The sequence below is a fragment of the Haplochromis burtoni genome, unplaced genomic scaffold (assembly GCF_018398535.1).
Source record: "Haplochromis burtoni strain Fernald_Lab_line unplaced genomic scaffold, NCSU_Asbu1 Contig_1, whole genome shotgun sequence".
In the NCBI taxonomy this organism is placed as follows: Eukaryota; Metazoa; Chordata; class Actinopteri; order Cichliformes; family Cichlidae; genus Haplochromis; species Haplochromis burtoni.
Genome location: NW_024582362.1, coordinates 6,160,468 through 6,178,524, shown reverse-complemented (window position 1 = coordinate 6,178,524; position 18,057 = coordinate 6,160,468). Strand labels below are relative to the sequence as shown.

Here is an 18,057-nt window from a genome sequence, read left to right as displayed (position 1 = left end):
TCTTTTATTTGGCTTAGGATGGCAGAAGAAGAAGGAAATATATATACACGCAACCAATAAAATGCAACACGTCCCTGTGGAAGCAACAGGACTGTACAGCCATCTAGTGGTCATGACAGAAAAAGGCAGTGTGGATTGTTATTTGATGAACAGATCAGAAAAGGGGGATTAACTTTTTGCAGCCCAGCTCTCAGCACTTATACAACAAATAATAATATTGCAGTTTGAAATCAGTTTTTCTCCAAAGCAAGTTAATCGATGCCCTATCAGCTTAGCCACTCTAGAAGCAATGGCCACTTTAGAACTTCTCAATCTTAAGTGTAAAATTAAAACATGCAAACCTAAGATCCAGCTAAGGAAGACCAAAACATTTCACAGTTGCATCCTTCTTTTGTTCCTCCTTCTGTCTGTCTCCTCATCCCTTTGTTTCACCTTCCTCAGGTGGAGTGAGTATCATACTGGTTTGTAATAGCGTGCTGTCAGTGTGGGCCGCTGTGAGGTGAGGTGTGGGGAGGAGAGCAGTGCGTCTCAGATGAGATATGTGACTGGCATGCTAACACGCAGTTTTATCTGAGCAAAAAGAGAGAGAGACAGGGCCCCCACATCTCCTCACTATAGGCCTTTGATTAAAGCTCCCCAGGTACGCACACATACTCACAATTCCAATAACACACACAGGAGTGTACACACACTCACCCGCTCGGATTCTAAATAAATTGCAGCTGGGAGAACACACACACACACACCTACTGTATATGCACATACACACATCTTTCCGTTGCAGGTGGTGTTGTTCTGACCTAAGCCAGGTAGCTTGTCCATTATGGAGTTGATAGGAGGATTTGGCCATGTTGATTCTAGACAACATCATCTCCTCCGCCATAAATAACCTGAATGTTTTCTCTGAGTCACACCACAATATATAGACAATAAGAGCTCTCAGCTTTATCCCTGGGTTGCATCCACTGCACGCAAACAATCACACATACACATAAACCTCCATAAAATGATTGCGTGTGGACGGACGTAAGCAGAATCACAGATTTAAAAGTACAGTTGGCCCCTGCTCAGCTTAGTTTTATTGTAAATTACAGCTTTGCATTCGAGTTTGGCTTCAATGTTTGTCTCAAAAATGTGTTTTCCTCAGATGGACCACGGGGGGAAGCTGGTTTGCTTTTAGATGAGCAGCGTCGTCCGGCGCTGTGGTCTCAATAGCTTGCCAATAAAGCTTTGGATACAAACTGTATACCCCTGACCAGTGGAACTATGGGGGAATGTGATGACTTCCATGAGGGAAGTAATAGACAAGCCACACTCACTATTACTGAATGTGGGTAAACCATATTGAAATATATTTCTGCCAATTTGTCATTATCTGTGTCTATATTGTCTTCCTTTCCAAATATGGAAAAAAAAGTCAATTTTACCTTTTTTCCATATAGCAAAAAAACCCTATACTGAAATTACTTTTTATGGTTGTAGAAACAGATAAATTGGAAAGGAATCATCTTTTTTTCCAGACATTTTTTTATTTGTTTTATAAAACACAAAAATGAATGAATGCATAGACATATAATATTTCATATATTACATATACAACAAGTAGTACACCTGGCACGCTGTTGTATTTCACCTCTTGACAGCTAGAGGGTAGTACTGTGCTACAGCATAATGTACTGAATGGCAAGGTCATTACAGTTAATCCAAATTGACAAATTCATTCACAAGCAATTCTTAAAGATTGTCTTTTAATCAACATATAAATTCAGAAATGTACACATGATCAGTACAAACCAACCAAAATATACAGCTGATTCAAGAAACTGAATGGATTTATATTTTCTGTAATTTTGAATATATACAGCAAGTTAAATATTATCCACATTCCTCTCTGCATTTATCATGAATTTCATTACTGCAATTCTGATCTTTATTATATTAATATATGTATGTATATCAGGAAAGTCTCATTGTGTAAGCTATGTGTATTATAACTCAGTATCAAATATTAACCACAAATTTAAATATATATATAATTTTGTTGCATAACTGTCATTTACTTCCTGTGTACATACTGTAGTTCAGAGGTGAGCACAGTTTTAGATGTATTAGGCCCAAAAGAACAGTATTATTTTTGTGATAGCCAGCTTTTTTTCCTGAGTATCTTTAATTTTTTTTATATTTATTTTTTTGCAATAGCTTTTTTTCCTATAATGAATAAAAGCAATTTTTGTACATTCACATATTTTCAGATAAGTTATAAACTGTACAGTTTAGTACATTAGGATTGATCTACAGTAGATATATGTTTTATATATATGTATAACCAATCAAGTAAGAAATTTAAGACAAGAAAGAAAGTTAAAAAAAACATTTTCATTTTACTAAGCAAGAAGGGTGCCTTACTGACTTGAATACCATCAGTCAGTTAATGGTTTTAAGTGACCACATAGATGCACAACTTCTTTCATTAATCCCAGTTTTGCAGCAGAATATTAAACTCTGAGGGCTCAATTTTCTTGAGACCAAACACAGATGGAGGCTCAGACACAAAAGCAGCAACAGGTGAAACAGAAAGCACACAAATTTCAAAATAAAAATCAAGCTACATCACCTTAAATAGGCTGTCAGCAGTGCTTATTTAAACAGACCCATTTATGTCTTAAAAGTAAAGTCAGCATTCTAAATATAAAAGAGTCTCTCTGCAAAATACCAGTTTAAAATACTCATCAAACAAAATAAACGGTCTTCAGGTCACTTAGAGATAATTTTGTTAAACAAACGGTCAGACTGAAATTCAGCAAAACCATGAAGAGAGCTCCTGCCGCCACCATCTGGACTTTTTTTTTTCTTCCGGTGTGCTGCAAGCTTTTATCTTCCTTACTCAGCACAGCGAAATTAAAGGCTACTGGACCCCTGCGGGAGTCTATCCCTGATATTTAAAAATAAATTTGGAAGGCATGCATTTGAGCTTGTTTTAAAATGTTTTCACCAACATGTTTACTTGTTCAACATTCAGGTTGGATGAAAGTCATGTGAGCAAATATTTATGAATATGATTCCAGTGGTCAAAATGAAATATTGTACGAATGTAATGTGAATATATATAAGTTTAGATAGAGTCTGGACTTTGTATTACACATAATATATATGTGTGTGTGTGTGTGTGTGTGTGTGTGTGTGTGTGTGTGTGTGTGTGTGTGTGTGTGTGTGTGTGCGAACGTATTTTGATGGAGCTCGGGACTCATCCTGGGGACAGCTGCATTACTCCAGATGATTTCACTGTTAAATCTCTGAGAAATAGCTTTCTAGTGTGATGCTCAGAAAAACAGAGAACATGCCTTTAGTTGACGGATCCTGCTGCCAAGTCTGGAGATTTAAATGAATAATAAAGTTGCTGCTGTGCCATCATCGCAACTTAAATACAATCCCTCTTTCATATCAGTGACTACAGTGGAAGCAGTATCATTCTTGCTGCGGTGTGATGACTATGGGTAAGACATGGTCTGAGCGTGTTTTAAGGCAAATACAATTTTGTGCTAAAATGAGCACCAATGTTTGACTGCGCCGCCTGATCAGGATACCCAGAGTCTGCGCTGCCAAACACTCTGGTGCCAGGAAATAAGCAAATAAGCATAGACACACACGCAGACACACACAGACAGGGTTGTACCTGAAAAAGACTGCATAAAAATTGTGCTTTTCTTTTGTGAGTTTTGCCACTGTAAGAAAATAAAACCTTGAAATGTGGTGCACATAACCGGTTAGGATATTGTATCAGGAGCTCCAGGAGTCATGGGGTAGGAAAGTCTAACTGTTGACACTGAACAGAGATTTCTGTCATAATTTTCATACCATGCCTGGATAATGAACAGGGGGCAAGGAAACTGATCTGCTGTCAGATTCGTTGACATAATGCAGGAAAGAGTCAGGGGTCTGTCTGTGCAGAAGGTGAAGGGCTCGCTGGAGGACAAACAGGCTGGGGAAAATGTTTGTACATTTCCGGTGCAGGACCCTGCGGGGGCGATGGGATGGGAGTGTCTGGAGAGGCTGCAGGAAAAGAGACAGGGACAAAGCAACATTTGTAGGATTGTGTGATATACATAGATATATATTACAGATTTTAATTACTTTGTTGAAGCATAATTTAAAAAAAAAACATTTTGTTTTTGGACACACTCCTTAGATAAGATAAAGTTTGTGTTTGTTTGTGTGTGTGTCACGTTTGCTCCAGTGTTACTGAATGCACTTTACATGACTGCATGCATTTTTGTTTGTGTGTGTGTTAACTGATAGCATCCAGAAACTTACCTATTTGTGGAGTGTGATTAACAGGCATGGTACTGATGACCAATGTGTGTCCAGTCACAGGGTCCTGGGCCAGCTGGGTGTGTGCTGAATGGTGCAGGTGTGTGGGTTCTGTTGCAAGCCCTTAAAATATAACACAGGTGCAAATAAACTTCAACACACAGTGATGAAGTTGTAACCAGAGTAATTTTGCAGATTTCTTCCTACTTTGTTTCATGCTCTACTTTATGTTCAGGGGTGTGGATAAAGGGGGCACCTGGGGTGCCACTACCTCCCTGAAATTTGATTGCCACTCCTTGTTGCGCCCTTAAAACTGTGTTGCCATGTCAGATAAATGTATAATTATGTAGTGCTAAATAACATTACATGCAGTGATAAAATTTTGAAAGTTGAACCCCCTCTCATCTACCTCAGTAGTCTGGGCTACTTCCTACCATCCCCTGTAAATGTAGAGACTATGTTATTTATGTATACCACTCAGTAAAATTAAACAAATTTAAAATTAAACTGTTGTAACCAGACTAACTTTTATTCAGCTTTTACCATATTACAGTTGCAAAGCGGTTAGGGTTTTGAGTGTTTCTACAGGTGAGAGGTCTGTTCACATTAAAATATATTAACTCACTGAATTTTCAGCTAGTTTGTTTGTATGTGTGTAGATATCCTATTTCCTTTTAAAAAGATGGGCCAACCTGAATGAACCTTTGTACAGACATTGTCACATATACAGTAAGTCCCAGTTCTTTTGATTTTGGTGTATCATGTTCACTTCATCATTCCCCAGAGGATGCCATGTTATGTTCTCCGATATGTGTATGTCGCCCGTACATGATTTCACGGTCACGAAAATTTGAATCAATGTTCTGTTCGAGTCACCACCGAATACAGATTAAAGAATAAGAAATATGGTCCATAAATATCACAGCCGTAGAACTTAACAGGTGACATTTCATTCAAGTAAAGCTAAAGAAGCTGTAAGTACTGCAAAAAGTTTTTATGTAAGACTTAATTTTTCATATTGGTTATGTGGGTGTTGTTAATGATTCCTGTATTATATATACAACATTTCTTTAAAATATAAATGAATTACTATGAAGGCAGCAGTTTGAAGTTAAAAGACCAAAGGCAGAATGTGAAACCATGAGGCTACAATTGTGATCTTAAATTATTGTAGAAAAAATCCCCTAAAGCACTTTTTAAAAAAATTACAGGTTACATTTTTGTCTGTTTTTGGTGATTATTACCAGACATACTAACATAACCTGTAAGCCGTCTTTCTTTCTGTTTAAACAAGTTTATATATACATATATGTCTGTGTCATTCATGAGTAAGGCTAAAAAAATTACTTGATATGAGAAGACACATTGTTTTTTATAGATGTTTATAAGCTATACAGGATCTTTCCTTTTGTCTTTCAGTTTTGCTTGATCATACTCACTGCTAAATATAATGTCATCTTAACAGAATTTGAATAGCCTGAGAGTTTTTATCACTGCGTTTTGTGTGTGGTTTCGTTCTACGTTCTGACAAGATGCTGGCAAATGCAACAAGTGCAGCTATTTCTGTGCTCTTTCTTTTAAGTCGGGTTGTCATATCATGGAGGGTTTTTTTAAGCATATATGGTGAAAACTGGAAAACATTTTTGGAGATGACTTTTTAGTTTATGTTTCAAGCTTCAATTGTCTGTCATGGCCCTCCTGAGAATATATTTGATGCACTGTAGCTTTAACTTCAGATTTCCCGTATTTATATACATTTAGATGTGTTTGCAGATGTCCCTAGCAGCATCTTATGTACCCGGTTTATTCTATTTCAGCTTAACGTAATATAAATATAAATGCGTATTGTACAAAGTTATTGTGTAAAATCTTTAACTTTTTGCCTCCTGTATATAAACTAGAAAACTTTCGAGCAAGTATTCTTTTCGTTTTCCGCAGTGCTTCATAATTCTGCACTGAGAAATTTCAGCAGAGGATTTGGTGGTAGTGCTCAAGGTCAAATTTGTTTTTTCTGCACATTTACAAGCACAGACATCAGCCAATCTCACCTCCTAGAAGCATTTCATGCAACAGGTTGTCTATCTTGGCCAGGCCGCAAAACTTAATGAACTGGAGCTGTTCGATCATCTGCCAGGTGATGCTCTGCAGGGTGGGCAGCAGGAGTAACAGCTCTCCAAAACGACCCCTGGAGTCATACTGACGATCATTAATGTAGTCTTCCAGACTCATCTGAACCTGCGCGCACGCACAAACACAGAGTCCCTATGTGGTCACATGTCACTGTCATTATAAGCAAAATCCATTTTTCTTTAATTTTGCTGACATATTGAAAGAAGATGTGCATAAATTAAAAGAAAAATACATGATGACATTGAGGTTGACATTGACAGGATGGTTGCTTTTGAAATCAAAATCATTTACATGACTGAAAATTTAAAAAAAAAAAAAAAGATAAAAGATAAAAATATCCTAGAACGACCAGATGTCCCGCAACAATCTAGAAAGGTCAAATGCTTGACCTACCTGCAGTCGCATGGTCTTAATCTTCGAAGGATCCCGCAAAGACTTTGCATCTGCAGAATGGAAGGCAAAGCAAGGAAGGGGGGTTGCGTTAAGGCGGGGAAGGGATATAGGACAGGATTGAGGGACGGGGCAGCACAGGATAAATAAATAAATAAAAATGGAAAGATCATGGATGGAATTGCGGATATGAGTGGAATTGATGGAATGATTATGGTCAAACTTTGGCATGAAGTGCAAAATGAAGGATTTAGTGAAGGGGATAGAAAAGGGAGGGAGTAACAAAACATGGGGGCAGGGATTGTGGTCACACTAGGGTAATGTAAAGAGGCAAGAGAGGGATTGGGACCTAACTTTGAGGAGAAATCTAGCCGGGACATGTTGGGAAAGATGGATATGAGCAGAAAAGGCAATGCAAACAAGATAAAATCGTCTGTTCAAATTGATTGTGATGTCTGTCATCATATGTGGTTTACTATTTTTACTGGTTCTGGGGTTAAATGCCACTTTTTATTCATTACCTGGGTCAAAAAAGACAATAGCCTTGAGTGCTGCAAACTCGTTTTCATCTATTTGTATTTCCTGGAAGGGCCGCACCAGCTCATCCAGGACTCTGTTGGCTACCCTACAGATCTCTGGTTCAGGACTGTCTCTGTGGATCACACAGCCACTACCTGCAGGGACAGTGAGTAAAGTTAGCGGCAGTGTTGAGATGAAGTAGGTACTGAACATAGGTGTGTATGAGGTGGAGCGCTGTGGTATGTGCTTTTGGAGCCAGGTGGATTTTTGTTTCCTTCAGAGAAACTTGTAGACTCTCTTTTAGGCAGGGCAATGGGCTATGGAAAATAGGTGTGGAGATCTTAAGAAGTATAAAAGTGCCTGATTGTTTGTAGTTGCTTACAGTATGATGTATCGATAATGAATAATGTAATTTACAAGAAAAACTTCTGAAGTCACAGAGAAACAGAAAGCTTTAGTTAATCATTCTAAGTCCACATGACTTCACCACACATAAGGAAGAGGCCTTTCTAGTCATTGGTTTCTACCTAAAAGCAGGAAGTCCTTGAATGGCATTGACCTTTTGGCAACCCCAAGCAAGAGGTGTTCACCAGCATGAGCCCGAAGCAAGCTCACCTATGGACAAACACACACAGGTAAACAAAGAACAGAAACAATGTAACAATGCCTCAAATTTAATCATTACCTTCAAATATTCTGTTTTCAAACCTCGCACATCAACAAGTGCTGAAAATTTGTTTCCAAAACCAGGCATGAGATAATAAGTACAGTATTGTACAAATGTCCTGAGTCCACCCTCATTTCTCTATATTTTGGTTCCAAGTGCTTGCTTCTAATTTTTTAAAGTGGTCTTAATCAATAGTTCTCCAGGATGTCTGAAGGGCTTTGTACCTGACTGTTTTCAGAGGAATGTTTATTTGTTTTGTTTCGCTCTGCTTTTTGTTAAGCTATTTCAAACGGACCTATGAATCATTCAAGCATAAAAAAGGAGTGTAACTCAAGGGATTAACCAATGTTCTGTCTACACATAACAACTCTGGAAAAGAAACCATTTTAAATTGTATCTTTGAGCACTTTGTTGCTAGCAACCTAAAAAACCCCACAATTTCTTCCCCTTTCCTTAGTTGAATTTATGGCAAATGGCAAAGATAACACAGTTTCACAGGCATAAAATATATTATTTTTTTGCACCTGCAAGGGGATTCTCAAAAAGCTGTTACTTGAAAATTTGGCATATCTCAGCAATGTGTGTAATAACATAGAGAATCTGTACAGGTGGAGGACAAAAGACGATGCGGCAAGCCTAAACAGTATGTGCAGAAGATGAAGAGTAACTGAAGTCACGTCATTAAGAAATAGGAAAACTCCAGCAAGGACCTCAGCAACTAAAATGTGCATCTGGCTAGGGATGGGTACCGGTATCCGGTGCGCACATTTCGGTGCTTTATTTCGGTGCTTTTTTTTCCTGAGATGTCATACACTTTGGATTCTAGCCAATCATTTTACCTTTGCAAGCGTAGTAGGCGGGCCCAGGTACGTACGTTCTTTTAGAGCAGAGCTACAGATTAAAAATGCCCAAGGCGAAGCGGTCAAATTCTGGCTGTACTTCTCAGCAAAAGATGCAAACTCAGCAGCCTGCAACAAGTGCTTTAAGGTGATACTGTGCAAAGGAGGTAACACCTCGAGTCTGATGAAACACCTGGCGATGTATAGCATTTTGTTAAAAGCCGAGAAATGCGCCGTATTTGATAGCTTGCTGCGAGACCTCACACCGTGCACATCTACTGCGGGTGGGTTGCCTGTTATCGGACTAGGATTTAGTAACATCCCCCAAGAACCCGAAGAGTAGAGTCCTGGCCCGTAGCCCGGCCAGTGTAGCAGAAATGATGAGGGATGATGATGGCAGCAGCAGCCGTTCTTCTCTGCGTGAGTAGCTTAATGTTGTTCGTGTGTAAGCTAACCACGTTATTGAATTAATGCATGTAAGGTGAACTAGCAAACACCGTCGTAGTTACATGCGGCTGTCGTCTTGTTTGATGGCAGATACTCTCTTCACCCTGGCCAAAAAGGCTAAAATGACCAAAGAAAAAGTGGGAAACAGCTAAACATGAGAGGTTTTTGGACAAAGTTTGTTTTTTGCATTGTTTAAGCACTGCTTCCATCCAAGAGTGATACCATAAATCCCCTATAGCTGCAGAAAAGGCTAACATTGTTATCTTTTTACAAAAAAACAGCTGAACATGAGAGCTTTTTGGACCAATTTTGTGTTCTCCATTCTTTAAGCACCGGTTAGAGCACCATTTAAGCACCGGCACCGTTTCAAAAGTACCAGTTTGGTACTGGTATTGGATAAAACCTAAACGATACCCATCCCTACATCTGGCCCTTCAGCTGTTAACCAAGTCTTAGTAGAAATAGCCTCAGTGCAAAGGTGGCTGTCAAGAAGCCATGGGCAAGAACTGGACTGTGTCATCAATATATACAAAGGAGATCAGGAGAGAGGCACAGCAGTGATTGTCCACAGAAACCTGTAAATTATGGTGGAGGCTCTCAGCCAGTGGTGCTGTGAATCTTGTCAAACATGGATTGGCCTTGCAAGAGCCTGGACCTTAACATTATTGAAGCAGTGTGACTTAATTGGGACTGAGAACATAACATTCAAAGAATAGCTTTAGAATGGCCTTTAAGACTACGTCAAGAAATGGCAAGAAATTTTAGGTTGAATTGGATATTAAAGGCAGTCATACCAAACTTCAAGTTCCTTAGGATTGTCCAAACTCTGTACAAAGTCTTTCCATGTATGTTTTTAGATGTTACAGTACATTGCTATAGCCATTTGCTATCATATATTAGGAAGTGAGGGGCAGCTCAAGACTTTTGCGCAGTACTGTATGCATGACACTCATTACATGCAAAGAAGAAATGTCACAGTCACAGATTGCAAAGCAGGCAGAACAGCCAGTTACCTGGTCATCCAGTGGAAGTTCTCCAAAAGTAGGAATATATTTGGCCCATTCCACCAACACCAATAACTGCTGTCTCATAGAATCACATATGTCCCCTACAGTGGCTGACTTCTGCTCTGACAAGTCTGCTATTCCAACCGGAGTAGTGCTCTGCCGGAGAAGAGGAATTGAACAGCTTGCAGGTTACAGGTCACTCATGTTACTGATAAAGTTCATCAACTAACATACAAACATAAAAGAGATTTAAAATAAGAAATTTATAAAGGGATTATCACCTGGTGGGACAATGATTCTGCTTGGGCCAAAATAGTAATAGTTGGAAGGTCTTGGGAGTCGGAGATACTTCTTCGGGAACTGATCCGATCCCTCTCATTTTGCACAGCTAATATATCACAAACATAATTATGGCTGTGTGTATGCATGAAAGAGGAAGCAATCTAAAAAAGGGAACAGTGAAGAAGCAACATCTCCAACACTTTACCAGTCAAATAGCCCCCCCCCCCCCCCCCCCCCCCCCAAAAAAGGGTAACAAAGTAACAATAATGAAGCTTTATTCCTGGTTTTCCAGTTTTGAGGCTTTAAATTTTAAGTAATTTATGAGTGTTAAGAGATGCCTGCATACACTACGACAGTTAATAATTAGGAAAAATAGCATTACAGACTCTCATCAACAAAGGGAGTCAAACGTTAACCTGATACAATCCAGAACAACATGTTTAAATAACACATGATTAGGGGTTGTAAAACTCTGTACCAAGGTTATACCCCTCATAAATACAAACACACACTAAGTAAACACCTGTTTTATGGCAGAGCCCATTTCATCCATCTTGAAGCAGTTGTCGGTTTCTCTGACAGAAGTAATTTCTTCTCTCATTTTAATTTTCCACTTTGTCATTAAACCTCACTAAGAAAGGTACTTCTCCTTCATAGTGTGTATATAATGTACATACAGTGCTGTGAGGGATTGGCCCTCTTCATGATGCCTTATCTTTTTGCATATTTGCCACATTTACATGTTTCAGATGATGGAACCAATTTTAATATTAGACAAAGATAACTCGGGTAAATACTGGTTGACAGTTATCTAAACCCACCTGGCCCTACGTGGAAAAGTAAATGGCCCCTAAACTTAATAACTGGTTGTGCAATGAGTCATTCACATCGCGGTGGAAAAACTCTGGCCCACTTTGGAAAACTATTTTTATTCCATTTCATTTTGAGCATGAACAGCCTCTTTAAGGTCACGCCGAAGCATCTCAGTAGGATTTGAGTCCAGACTTCAACTAGACACTTCCGGAGTGTTTTGGATCAATGTTCTGCTGCATAACTTGAGAACACTTAAGTTTGACTGATGACAGATGGTCTTCTTTATGTAAAGAGCAGAATTCATGGTTCCATCAGTTATGGCAAGTCATTCAAGTCCTGAAGTAGCAGAGCAGGACCAGATCATCATTGCCAAGTCGCTTTCTTATTGTTGAATCATGAACTCTGACCGTAATTGAGGCAAGTGACCTTTCAGCCTACTTGATTTCTCACTTTCTTGATTTATCTGATCTGACAGATGAATGAAATCATTGTTTAAAAAATGCATTTTGTATTTACTCAGGTTATCTTTGTCTAATATTAAAATTTGTTTGACAATTTTGTGCAACATATATGCAGAAACGTAAAAGATCAGGAAGACTCTATCTCTATTCTCTGCATGTAGGTGTAACAATTTCACTTCGCGTCTCATTCAAAAGAGGTTTCACTACCTTCTTTTTTCATGCCAGCTCTGAAGCATTTGTTGAGTCTGCAGAAACGACACTGGTTCCTCTTATCTTTATCCACGACGCACTGTCTGCTGAACCTTCAGAACATGCAAAGTTATCAGAGCAAGAAAATTGTGACATATCATTCGACAATAAAGTATGCAACCCTGAAACAAAAAGCAAATTATCACTATTTTTGGCAAATTATCTTAAGGGTGCATGAGTATAAAAGCACATTTGTGATGATATTTATGACAATTGCATGAACTATTTCTTATATTTCCCACATGCATACACACATTATGCATTTCATGCTTGCACAGTGTATCTTTGCAAACTGTACCTGCAGGTATAGACGTGGCTCTTGCGTATCGAGCGTCTGAAGAAGCCTTTGCAGCCATCACAGCTGGAGGCTCCATAGTGTTTCCCTGTGGCTTTATCTCCACAGATTGCACAGTTACTAATGATCCCATCTGGACCAGGCAGGCTTGGCTCTGTCGGCATGCTGTCTGGAGCACCAAAAAAACAAAATAAAACACTCACACAGGTAAATACAAATGCATATGCATTATGCACACGTCATTCTTTCAAAAGTGATTCACTTTGTGCATTTTATGATGATGATGGAGATTTTGACACTTTGGTCCCCAATCTCCAATAACCATGTGGTGATATGAAAGACCGTAGCATACAGTTCACATTATTTTCACACATTTCAAGCTATTCAGTGACCCCTAAAGCCCTGTGGGTGGGGGCTTTTGGATCACGAAAGAGGCCACTCTGATCAGGAAATGATCATCGGATTAAAGGTGATTTTGTAATGACTTTTATCCCCAAAGGAACTCAAAAGTCCCACTCGGTAGGTCAGCAAAATGCCCCTTCACCATTAGACCCGCTACATCCCCTGGGGGGTTAGATTTTTTCCTTTAACTCCTCAGTGTAGTGCCTCTGTGGGAGCAATTAAGGTATAAAATGTTTTGTTAATTAGTCACTGTGTGAAGCCTTACTCCAGAAATAACAAATATCAAAATGTCCCCAAAAAAACAACCCCCCCCCCTCAAACCATTTATCACTGAAGGAAACCCATAACACTGCTGATACTTCTCTGGTAAATGTGTTGTGCATTGTTTTGGAGGATGTCTGGTATTACCAGACATTGCTGTTAATGACAAAAAATGATTGTCATTGTCTTTATTTCTATTCTCTACCATTATCACCAGCATCGTCACTGTAATAGAAACCATCACCATCATCGCTGCCTCCATCTAAGTTGTTCTGTTAAAGTCTACTAAATGTCGATCGAGTAAAAACTCAAGATGCATCGAACACATACATGTTTAAATTTCTACTGCGCACAACTCATTTGGTCTCACACGGGCCAGTGCCATTGTTAAATGAGTCAATGAGTGTCTACAGTAAATGTTTGACTAATTTTCCTTCCATGCTGAGGTAACGCCCGTGTATCACAGAGATTTGTGCTTGCTGTCCAGTAAAATATCTTTATGACACATTCCTGCAGTTTCTGCCTAAACTGCTTGGTTATCATTCATTTAGTCCCCCTCAAACTTTGACACAGCCCTTTTATTTCCTTCACAACACACACTTCCTTTCATGACGCATACACACATACACACACATACACAGGCAACAACAGGCAAGTGGGATTTACTATACATAATGGTGTCAAGCAAGACACACATACACACTGGCAGTCAGTATTAAAACATCAGTCAGAGTTTCCCAAGCAGTGCACTTGAGCATATCAAACACATCAAACACATTTCCCCTCTTTCTGCAAATAGCAACTCATTTGCGTTCAGCTGCTGTCACTAAACTTCATCAGTGACTGTCTTATTTAACAAACAGCCACAACTCCTCATCCAGTACTCGGGCTGATGACCCAATCAGATCAATCTAAAGGCCCTGATAAGTATGTGAGAGAGTGGCCTATCTTTCAATGTATGTCTTTCTGTGTGCTTGACTTGTTTGTGTTTTGGTGTGAATCTGTCTGTATTTGCACACACTTACCTCGTCCTACATAGAGTACCTCTGCATGCTCAAAGCCCAGCGTGTTGTACGAAGGATCCAGGCCTTCACAGTAGTTGGCTACTTCCATATCTAACAGAGTTTTACTCTGAGGAGTAGGAGGATACTTCATTCCTGTTTGAGCCTGGTTTTCTCTCTCTTCTCTTCTCTTCTCTTCTTTTTTCCTATAGTCCTGCCTCTGTTTCATCTATTTCTTTCAGAAATAACAAGGGAGATCCCTGTCATAAAAGACCCATAATCTGATCTGATTGGGCCTTGAACAATAAGGAGGGGAGGAGCTGGGGTTCTTCTCACCTTATTACACTTCACTTATCTACCCTTCTCTCATACACTTATCACAGGGATGAATAGATAGTGAGAAAAGAGACATTTCCTTTCCCTCCTCTGTCTTTCATTGCTCTTTTATTTATTTATTTGGAGAACGCTTGCACACTATGTGCACAATTTAGGCATTTGTTCTTACAGAGAGTAACATGTATGAATGTGCATCTGACGTATGTGTTTGTGTGTGTGTGTGAGTGACTGTGCGTGTCCTTCCCAGGTTTCCTAATCTAATCAATGGTGAAGTAATAGCACTACCACCTCAGCAGATATAATCTATAAGGACACGCAGTGAAGTAGAAAACACTGATAACTCCCATTAAGGCATCCACATACACACCATGGGTTCACCCAACCCACTGTTTTTAACTCTTTATTTACTCTTTTTCTACTACAAGTTTCTAAATAATCTGACTGCTACTTTAAACATCACCAACAACACTGCTTTTAATTTCTTCTTCTTTCATAGTTTTTTTTTAGCTCAGTCATCAATGTCTATGGTTTCATATCAGTTAGAATAATTATTTGCAAAAAAACCAAACAAACAAAAAAAACCAAACAAGATTAGTCAGTACAAATTGACTCTAAAGTGCAAATTGAACAGGTGTTACCCTCCTATTTTCAGTCAGGGATGTTAAAAACACAATATGACCACCTTTGCATGAATCCATCAACATGTGCCTAACCCACCCATTTAAATCAGGGGTTTCATTACACTAACTCTTATCGTGTGGGTTAAAGGTAATCAGCTTGAGGCATTGTGCTGTGAAGACTGTAAATGATAAGAGGCAGTGTCATGGGAGATTTGATGCCCTAAATCAGCAGTGAATGGCCCAGTCTGAGGGGTTCGTCATATATGTGCAGGTATGGTGTGGTCAGTTTAGGCAACAATATTGCACACATGACAGAAAACACTATTAGCACTTGGCTGCATGGTAATAACAGATATATTCTATAATATTGGAAGCGTTAGGGACTAAGAGACAGAGGCGATAGAGAGAGAGAGCGATGTGATAGAGAGATTATAGAGAGATTACATTTTAACCAGGTAGTAATGTTAGGACTCCTGACTCATCACATTTGTGGAAAGGGAAGATGAAGAATTGCATCCTTACGGTCACATTTAGTCTGTATAAAGGCATGAGGGTAAATGCAGATGCTCCATGTTAGTTTCTAATAAAGGTTCTTATGTGATTACAGTTTAATAGACAACAAAGAATCGTGCTCTTAGGCTTGTAGATAGAAAGAAAAATCAATGTTCACTCAAAAGTAAAAAAAATCTTTAATCCAGAACAGCCTAAACGCTCTAAAAGGCTTTTTTAAAGCTTCACCTTCCATTCTTAAGAGCAAGGACAGAAAGCACAGCAATTGAGGTCTTTATTTCTGTAATGATGAGTGCCTTTGATCTTTCCCCTCTTTTTCATTTTGAATACATAAGAAAGCACTTTCTGATTTGCACTAAGGAAGCTACAACATTTGGAGCAGCGAGGGTGATCAGCTGCTTGTGTTGTTTTACAGTAGGTTGTTAATTTTGTTGATCTCTCAGATACATTGAAAGCCTATTCTGCCACCTGGCAAAAAAAGAAAATATAATATAGAAGCAGATCAGCCTAGACGTAAATTTAAATTAAAAAGATTTTCATGTATGAGAATCACATTCATAGAAACAGTTGTAATACTAAAAACGTATTGTGGCTTGTTGCAGGACATGTCTGAGAAAGCTTGCATCTGCCTAGCAACCAAAAGCCTTTTGTGGCCATAAAACCCATAGCTAAGAGGCTATATCTGTGTGAACTGGCCATAATACTGTCGCTTCTATTTAGACTAGGTTTTAATAGTCACAGATGACAATCAGCCTCGATTACTGACTCTAGTAAACCCTTACTTCCTGATACTCTGGAAACAGTTAAGTACGCAGTTCAGTAGTATTCACTCCTAAAACTGTACGTCTTTAACACAGTATTTCTTTTTTATGTGTTGCAAAAGAGAGGAAGAGAACATGCAAGAGACTAGATGCATGAAATAAATAGTTAACTATGGTTTTGCAACTCTCACTCTTCACAGTGAAAAGTTAGCGTTACTGTATATGCAAGCTGAAAAAAAAAAGTTAAAAAAATACAAATCAATAATTCAGCTGAAGTGCGTCCTGTGGGTTTAGACATTATAGTTAAGTTTAAGTCTAACAGAACAGCAGAACAGTAAAGGGCAGACCGATATGCACAGCCTCAAAAGTCAATCAACAACTCTGGGAATGCCTCAGCAAAACAATCCCATTGCAATCTGGGCTAAAAAATTAACTAAGGGTTGTTTCCTTTTTCTCAATATGTGTATACTTCATGTATTGTCAAGGTTTTTGCAAAAAACAAGTAGTTTTGTTCACACAGGCGTTGCATGTTCTTGTAAATAGTAAAAAAATAAAGAGCAAAACTTCCGCCTCCTTCAGATCAATTCATTATAGAACTGCATTATAGAAATGGAATCGTCCTATTGGACATTAAATGCAGTGATAGTAGAAGAAAAACACCACGTGAACAGATTACCATCTTTCTGCAGATGAAATGGGTTATCGCCCGATCAGCGCAAGCCCATGTTGCAAAGTTAGTATTTCTTATCTGCTTTTTACAAAATGCCTGCAGATACAGAGTACTGGCTACAGGACATAGCAGCAGGTGCCGTTTGTGCGAACAAGGAGTCCAACCATTGCCACCATAATACAGAAACCACGTGATTTAAGGGATCGCATTCACAAACTTCCTTGAAAAACTACCAAAGGTAACCTTCACTCCCACTACAGCAAAAACAACACTTCTTCTACTCTTCTTAGTCTGATGTGAACCATTTGAATTTCAGCGACAGTGTACTTAAAAAGAAATGTTTGGCTTACCTGTGTTTCTGTTTCTGTCCGGGATGTGCATTTATCCAGGTGTACCGTTGTTCTCCGACAGCTAGCAGCCCTGAGCCCCTCAGTGTGTCATTGGACTAAGTCACACTGAGCATGGGAAAATAGTAAAGGTGTTCAACCACGTTAAAAGGGAAGGTTGGAGAGCTGAGCGGCCTATAATTCAGAAAGCGACACATTGGATGGCGCCACCATAGCCCTGTCATTAGATCGATTTACTAAACAAACTCAAACTAGGGTGGGGATGTTAAACAGTAACCCAGGACCATAAAACTGAAAAGGAAAAGATCACCAGGTGTGAGTCTGTGTGTGTGTAGGTGTGTGTGCCCTCTGAGACCCAAAAAAGGTTTGAGATAATGTTTCACAAAATAATGGGGGAGATATAACAATTTACAGCATTTATTTCTCTTCTTCACATCGGCTATGTACACAGGATTGAACTGTTAAGTGCAAATACAGTTAAAAAGTATTCACTTCCACTTAGAGTCCTTGTACACAGATTTACAGAAACAATATCCTGAGATCTCCAATTTCATAGTCTAACATTATAAATTCCAAGTATGAAGCCTTTCTATTATAAGCACAAACCAGCAAATTGCAAGAGCGCCTGCATTAGGAAATAAAATCAAAAGACAGTATTAAAGTCCTTAAATCTTCTCATGAATAAAAACACGGCTTGCTGTGACATAGTACACATATATAGTAATAACAACAGTAATAGTTT

General features: G+C 38.9%; 1 protein-coding gene across 2 annotated transcripts; it reads right to left on the bottom strand.

Moving 5' to 3' along the window:
* Positions 1–1,572: 1,572 nt before the first annotated feature.
* On the bottom strand, positions 1,573–18,051 carry hnf4g (hepatocyte nuclear factor 4, gamma). 2 transcript variants are annotated; one of them, XM_014332190.2, is made up of 11 exons: positions 14,096–18,051; positions 12,411–12,576; positions 12,071–12,165; positions 10,589–10,695; positions 10,314–10,463; positions 7,875–7,962; positions 7,350–7,502; positions 6,832–6,881; positions 6,357–6,543; positions 4,312–4,431; positions 1,573–4,050 (listed from the first exon to the last, which is right to left on the bottom strand). In XM_014332190.2, exons 1-11 carry the CDS (start codon positions 14,298–14,300, stop codon positions 3,929–3,931), a joined length of 1,443 nt encoding a protein of 480 aa, XP_014187676.1. In that variant the 5' UTR covers positions 14,301–18,051; the 3' UTR covers positions 1,573–3,928. The 2 variants fall into 2 exon arrangements, with proteins under 2 accessions (XP_014187676.1, XP_005912107.1); XM_005912045.2 differs by having other exon boundaries at positions 17,319–18,051.
* Between the last annotated feature and the right edge of the window lie 6 nt (positions 18,052–18,057).

What these genes read in the sequence shown, in the direction of transcription:
- hnf4g (XM_014332190.2), bottom strand. Translation starts at nt 14,300, where the DNA reads ATGAAACAGAGGCAGGACTATAGGAAAAAAGAAGAGAAGAGAAGAGAA. An exon ending in TTAAGACCATGCGACTGCAG is followed by an intron (nt 6,544 to 6,831) that starts GTAGGTCAAGCA and finishes GCGTGCGCGCAG; the next exon opens with GTTCAGATGAGTCTGGAAGA. An exon ending in TAATCACACTCCACAAATAG is followed by an intron (nt 4,051 to 4,311) that starts GTAAGTTTCTGG and finishes CTTTTCCTGCAG; the next exon opens with CCTCTCCAGACACTCCCATC.